The sequence below is a fragment of the Centruroides sculpturatus genome, unplaced genomic scaffold, assembly GCF_000671375.1.
Source record: "Centruroides sculpturatus isolate CEXI.00-Female unplaced genomic scaffold, Cexi_2.0 scaffold1085, whole genome shotgun sequence".
Classification (NCBI taxonomy): Eukaryota; Metazoa; Arthropoda; class Arachnida; order Scorpiones; family Buthidae; genus Centruroides; species Centruroides sculpturatus.
Window position 1 is genome coordinate 155578 of NW_019385453.1, and position 7875 is coordinate 163452.

A 7875-nucleotide genomic window follows, 5' to 3' on the forward strand; every position below is an offset into this window, starting at 1 on the left:
AAAATTTTCATTAAGTTCGACTCCACTTAAGTTATGACACACGACCTCCTCCTATTTCTATAATCTTCAGTTGTTACATACTGTATGTTACATTTGTAATTCAAGTATTATTTACAGAATACATTCATAAAGTTTATTAAACAAGAATGTCATCATCATTATTCTTACTTTTGTTGGGCATTTTAACTGATTCATTTACAGAAAGCCGTTTATGAAGTTCAAGTCATAAATGTCAGTGCAGTTGTATCTAAATTTTTTTCTCAAAATGCTTCACATAGGCAATATTTGTGTCATTTATTTGTTCGAACGAATAAAGATATACCAATTTTTCTAGACAAACATCACTATTTCTTCATGCCTCTTCCCTTTTTTGTTTGAAACAAAAATTGGACAGATGCCTTGAGTGGAACTAGTGCTTTATGATCTTCTCATTAGCATTTTCTTAACTTGTTCAATTTTATGTACATAACCATATATAAAGACAACGTTGTACTCTGTATGTTGTGTAAACTTAAAAGTTGCAATTTTCCTTTAGTAGTAATATCAAAAGTAAAAATGAGATTTAACTAGAGTTGAAAGTATTTTTATATCTGGTTAAATCTGTTTTATTTCCTTGCTCCAGTTCAACGGTTAGGCCGAAAGGGTTGTTGTTGACAGTTCTGACGAAAGATGTCATGTCGGGGACTTCTCTCCATACGATAAGAATGTCGTCCACGTATCTTTATGTATTTCCTGATTTATAAAAGATACGTGGACGACATTCTTATTGTATGGAGAAAAGTCCCCGACATGACATCTGTTTTATTTCCACCTCTATATCATCTTTTGTATGGAAACTTCAACTTATCTTTATATGTTCTATACTATCGAATGAAAAATATAAATTTCAATTGAAAAAAACCATTACACTAAAATAAATATTTCATAAAATATTTTAAATCATCATTAATATTTCAAAATGTAATTGTCTTAAAACATTCTATGCACACTTCTAATTCGGCAACCGATTATTAGTTCAGTGAAAATATTTTTACAGCAGTTTATTAATAATTACTTAGTGCTTTAACATTTCTTCCAGCAATTATTTTCTTTGAAAATAGGTAATTTTAAGAAAACTGCCAGAAGTGTTAAAGTCTTATGTAATTATTGATTATCTCCTTCCAGCTTCTGTGAATGTTTGGATAAAATATAGTTTGTAACATTCTTCCAGTTAATTAGAATTTGTATTAAAATTTAAAAAATTAACAATTTCTAATATTGGAAATTTTGAAGGTTCATTTAAAAATATATTTTGAATGAACCTCCACTTCTTACAAATGATATATATGTATATATATATAATTTTTATATTCATATAAAAAACAATGTTTTTAAAGCTGGATAGTGTATCTATTGTTTCAGTCAGTAATAGCATTAGCATTTTCATTCTGGGAGGGCAGAGGTGGACAGACACACAGAAAAAGTTTAATAAGATTGTAATTACTTGGCAAACAGTAAGTTCATATTTAAAGAAACCTCCAATAAGGATCAATATAGGTAGATTTGAAATCAATTATTTCTTGGTGGGCTGGTGCTCACCCTCATCTCACCCTAGTCATCCACGAAATAAAGTAAAATTTAATGATATTCAATTAATTGAATTTCAAGTGAATACTGTTAAATTTCATTTTATTTCATTTCAATTTAAATGATATTCTAGTGTTTTGATAAAGTTGTTAAAACTTTTTGGATACCTTTGTTTGGAAACTAATAAATAGCAGTTTTGAAAATGTTTAATAGATAAATTTTTTAAACGAAATTTTTAATGAACAACAATATTACTTCTGGCTGATACATTTTGACTACATCATAAAATTTACATTTTAGTAATTTTACTCTACTATTTTACTAATTTGTTTTGTAAATTCAATTTTACACAATATATTCTGTTAATTGTTCTAATTTATGTAATTACAACAAAACATTAATCAAAGCATCTCCAACGAATTCATTCCAAATTTCAAAAGACGGAAGAAAATAGAGTCACCGTTCATCCCCACATGCTTCTCATTTAATTACATAACACATTCTCAAGATCACACATCCCACAACATTAGCAATCTACTTTTCTGTATCAAGCAAGATAAATTTATAACATTATTTAATTTCCATTTTGTAATTTAATCTCCGACACACCCGTCTAATTCCTAATATTCAGAACGTATAACATTTTAACCGACTACTCAAAACCGGGTACAAGCTCAATAAAGCAAATGAAACCAATCTCCGACAGGAGTCGGTTTCATTTGCTTTATTGAGGTTTCAAAACGCCGACTCGGTTTAAAATTGCACCAAAGATCAGTTTCGTTGGCTCGTATTTTCTCGTACAAATTCGAGACCAGTTTTCACGGCGAAGCAGCCGGAAGAAAATTTTCAAAGGCGTCGAACCACGTCACAATTGCCAAATATTTAAATTTTGTAAATATGGAAAAACAACACATACAAAGGAAGAGAGAAATTACACGCTAACCAAAAATACATCACATTTAATAGCGGAACACGTCCGACAATTTTACAGAAGGAATAGATTAGTTCGGGTACGGCACTCGGACGAGGAGCGGCGTCGATCGGTCTCTCGACAACAGAAAGAGCAGACTAGGGTGGAAAAATTTAGAATTTTGCAGGGAAATTGTGGCGGACACGGTTTGCAAGTATCAAAACGAGATTTAAAGTGCCAAGACTTTAGCGGTACTCAAAGTTTGGAAAATCTTAATGTAACAAAGCACGAACTTAAAAGCCAAACAGATGAAGATGAACCGTGGTGTAAAGTTTGCATTGAAAAATCACAACCAGTTGAATCAGGCAGACAGAGAGAGAGAGAGAGAGAGGAATGCGATAAGATTCTTATCTTGTACGAAACCAATGAAATTTTTGCCGTTAATTTTGTTTTTAATTGATAAATTGGACGGAAAGAGAAAGGAACACCTCCCAATTTTCAAGTACAAATGCTCGGTAAACGATGTCGTGTGTTGATAAACGGTGGGTTACTTACAGACTCGCATAACCAGTTAAATAATAACAAATGGCGTGCTTTCGAGTTACTTACCCATCGTTTGATTTCTCCAAAACTATTTTCTCTCGATTTAGAAAAAAACAAAACCTTCCGATAACTAATATTTAATTTTTTTTCCCCACATTCGCAGCGAGACGTGTCGCTGACCCAGTGCGCATGCGCAGATGCGTTCCTACACCGGTGACGATGCCGGCCTGGCTGGCCCTCTATCGATGGAAAACATAGAAAAAAAAAATATATTAAAAAAATTAATTTTTAAAATTTATTATTGTTGTTGTATTTTAAGATTGGTTTTGTATAGATACAGTTAATTACAAATAATTAGGAAAAGTAATAATGTTAAGGTTTAATGGAGATTCCGCCCTTCGGAAATATGCAAATTAAGATTTTTCATTTTGACTCTTCCCGTCCTGTGGGCGTTTACAGGGTTTTTAGCCTGCCCTTCGTGGATTCGTTCTCGTAGGCCCAGCTGTCGAGTGTTTCGCTGCTATGGTCTAAAACCGTTTAAGACCAGAACGGCTGCAAATTGAAAATAATTAGACTTAAAACTAATTTTTCATTTGTAATATATATATATATATATATACAGTAGAGCGTCGATTTTCCGAATCAATTGGGGATTGGGGTTGTCCGGATAACTGATATTTCGGATAACTGATTTACGTACGAAAAAATAGTTTAACGTATCCGATTTCAAAATTTTTCTCCGTTGCGTGTCGCTTCGCGTTGAATTTNACTTATTTTAATTTTTCTACATAGTAAGTTTATCTACAATCTATGATACTGTATTTCCATTTGCGGCAGCGAGCCGTAGTTTGGTGATCCCAGAATTACACGACTTACGGTGCTATAGAACTGGGTAAGATTCAACACGCCTGTACGCATAACGAGGTCCGAACCAAAAGGTGAGATTCTGGTTTAGGACCCACCAGTGGCCGAGCGATCTTCGTATCCTGAACAATGGGAGTTCGGTCGTGGGTTCGCGCCTCGCTCGGACGGGTTGGCCACGTGTTTTCCGGGTTTTCTCCACGTCTGTAACACCTAAATAGGGACCACTTTCCCTTAAAAAGATCTCCTGGAACCATCTTTTGTCTTGTGTTTTACAGTATATCTACTACATCTGCAAAAGGCTTTGCTGTGTCTTCTGCTACTGGTAAAAAGAAGGGAAAGGTTATTACTCAACGAGAAACTTAATTCCTTTCAAACCTTTTTCGTTTTCTGTTGATCGTTACGTTCTAAATTGTGGCAAAGATCTCATATATGTATTGTACTGTACGTTGGATTCGGATACCGGCCGGCCTGCGATTTACAGTCGTTATTCTTATAATTATCGTACGAATATGAACGGAAAAGTTTTAATTTTTTATTGATAAACTTATCCGAGTTTCTATTCATCGCCAGTAACGAAAGTTAATATTTAACTAATAGAAAGCGATTAAATAATTCCCGAATCGAGCCTTGGAAATCCGCGGTCGTGACAAGAAATATTTTAAATTCCAGTAGTACCAGTACCAGTTCACTTCAAACTGTGTTCTAGCGAACGTCTCTGTACTTTACGTAAACTATTTGTAATTAATTATTTATCATTGCTATACATGCTAACTACTTAGTATGCCCCGATGCCTGCATTGGGCCTTTCAACTGGTATCGAAGGACAAGATAAATTAACTCGAACACCGACGATTTCATGAAAACGAGAAGATTACTAGCTAATGAGACCGGCGTTGCTTGGCCAAAAAATAAGATTATCTCTTACTTTTAGTCCTATCGTATTATAGTATTTCCGTAATCGTAGTATTTACGTAAGGGTTTAACACACCGAGTGCCCAATCTAACACATTTTAAAAATTCTTTAAATTCTGTACAGCAGAAAAATAAAGAATTTTTAAAATGTGTTAGATCCGTCAGGCGGTGTGATGAACCCTTACCTAAGATAATCTTTTTAGTTATATAAATTAAATACTACAATATAACAAATATTAAAACGAAAACCATATAAAGAGATCGATTACTGTACTTCAGCCTAGAAATTAGATAGGACTCTATTGGTAACAGAAAAAGTATGAAGTAGGGAGAAAATACTACATCATCCACGCAAGCAAGTGCTATGTATTACCTGTCGCAGTAATGGCGCATCTATTTCGAGCTATAGTGTTGTCGCAGTAATTCATTAAATATTTATATATTTTAAGTTATAATACAGCATAGTTTAATGTACATAATTTTATAAATAACACATGCCTTGAGCTGAAATCTTAAGTAAAATTCTAGATATTTTAAAACAGAATACAGCATAGTTTAATGTACATAATTTTATAAATAACACATGCCTTGAGCTGAAATCTTAAGTAAAATTCTAGTAAAGTTTGTCTTTTGTTTTTATAACAAAGTTTAACTCGGCATATAATTAAATTCTAACGAAGCATAAGAGATATAATTTATTGATTAATTAGTTTTAACGAAATGAAATTTATATTATGACTATACGAAAAATTAAGTTAACATTCGCGTTATAAAAAAATAATAATAAAGTAAAGAAAGAAAAATCAATTTGTTAATTACATTTAAGAAATTATAATTAATTAATTAATGTAATAACAACTCTTAAAAAGTTTTTCTCCTCCTATTTTTTTCTAATTGTAGAAGCATTTATTTATCTCAACTGGTAGATCGCGATACTCCAGAATAATACAAATGTACGAAATGAGAATGGAAAGTAGAAAAGGTTGAAGAATTTTCGAATTTTTGTAATTTTAATTGACATTTTTTTATATAGGAGGTCTCCAAACGCGTAGATTTACAAAAAACTTGGAGGGTCAAGTTTGACACGATTTCTTTTCCGTTTTATATACTCGTACATAACAAGGTGGGATGTAAAAAGGAGTCGGAGTCGGCGAATTTNGAACACAAAATATATACAATAAAGAACACAATTAACACAGGTTACATTAATATCCCGACAAGATTACAAAAACAAATACATAAATTCGCGTGAGGCTCCTAATTCCAGTGCCATGCGGACTGGCTAGAAAGGTACAAAAGCCCTTAAGGGGGTTGAGCGGGTAGGAGAACAGCCGCGCAGGTTAGGCACCAACAACCCAGTACAAACAGGAACCGATGGGGCCGAGGGAACAGAAATTGGCCCAAACCCGCGTTGGGAGACGCGGATGTGAAGTACAACATGATCCAAGTTAGAATTACAGTATTTGAACGTAACTGCCGAGTTTCGTAGCAATTAGTCGAACGGCCTAGGCGTCGACTAATCCCGGGTCTCCCGAAGCAGTAGGCTGCCACCTTAACTGATCGACCATCTGTCCTAACAAGAGGAAAGGTCGTGTATCGTATCTCGGCTGAAGTCGGATTTTATTAAAATAGCCGAGATACGATACACATTCAATATAGCACACCAAATAGACAAAAATTAAACACAACCGACATATTTATTTAGCAATACATAAACACGAAGCTGGTAATGGCTTCCCTTAGAAACTTTATTGTAAGAAACTACACTGAAACTTCCATTAAAAATTTCAGGTACTTACACACAAAGCGCTCCGATATCCAAAGTGGCATAAAGTCGCAGAATTTTTTATTTCACTGATTTTCCTAAAATTTATATTACTGTTAGATGCAAAAATTAGATTGGACAAATTTTGACATTTTTACTTACACTTATTTTAATTTTTCTACATAGTAAGTTTATCTACAATCTATGATACTGTATTTCCATTTGCGGCAGCGAGCCGTAGTTTGGTGATCCCAGAATTACACGACTTACGGTGCTATAGAACTGGGTAAGATTCAACACGCCTGTACGCATAACGAGGTCCGAACCAAAAGGTGAGATTCTGGTTTAGGACCCACCAGTGGCCGAGCGATCTTCGTATCCTGAACAATGGGAGTTCGGTCGTGGGTTCGCGCCTCGCTCGGACGGGTTGGCCACGTGTTTTCCGGGTTTTCTCCACGTCTGTAACACCTAAATAGGGACCACTTTCCCTTAAAAAGATCTCCTGGAAGGCATCCCCTAGGCAGATCACCCAAGTGTTGCGTTGCTATAACTAAACTAAACGAACTGAGTTAGGTTATCAAGGTCAGTTATAATTCTTGAAGTTCCTCCTGGTGGCGACTTATAGACTTATGACCAATGATGTCGCCACAGTTCTGTTAAAGTCTTACATCTGCCCTTGCTCATAATAACGAATAAAAATGAATAACGTTTTCGTTGAGTGATTTAAAATATTTAAAATGTCCAGATAACACTTTGTTTTTATTACTAATACATGACGTACTGTAAAATTCCTAGGTTTTCCGCTATGCTTTGCTGGCGCTCGATACGCTGACAGACTGCCCATTTTTTCAGTTGTATATAGTAGACTAGTTGCGGTACCCGTCGTTGAAGAGATACATATTTCGTGAAATATTTACTTACCTAGAGTATATCTGCAGAAATGTTTCTTACACATTTATAATATTTCCATTACAGACGTTGCATATTTTGTAGCTAAACTTGTCGAATTACCTCCTGATATACAACATTTCGTGTTTTATCATCAGGACAGAAATGAACATCGATTTGCAGCTACCAACACGTAAGCGCGGAAAATAGATTTGGCCAAAAGAAGGCACTTCGGAGCTTTTTTGAGCCAAGGAATCACAGTACTCCTCGTACGCTCAGAGGCATTGTCGGAGACTGGCAAAACTAAGCCTAGCCTGTATCACACACAGGTTCTCCGAATCTCTAGACTGTTCCTTGAAGATCGGCCAAGGATTTGAAGATCGGTTTTGTTTCCGAAAAGGCATAATCTTCGCTTACGCAAGTACAG

General features: G+C 34.7%; 1 protein-coding gene across 1 annotated transcript in view; it reads right to left on the minus strand.

Moving 5' to 3' along the window:
• LOC111639143 (ADP-ribosylation factor-like protein 1) overlaps positions 1–3240 on the minus strand; it is a 30889-nt gene extending 27649 nt beyond the window's left edge. The window contains exon 1 of the mRNA XM_023384932.1: positions 3086–3240. Coding sequence (XP_023240700.1) covers positions 3086–3089 — 4 coding nt within the window. The 5' untranslated portion in view covers positions 3090–3240. The remainder of the gene's footprint in view (positions 1–3085) is intronic.
• Between the last annotated feature and the right edge of the window lie 4635 nt (positions 3241–7875).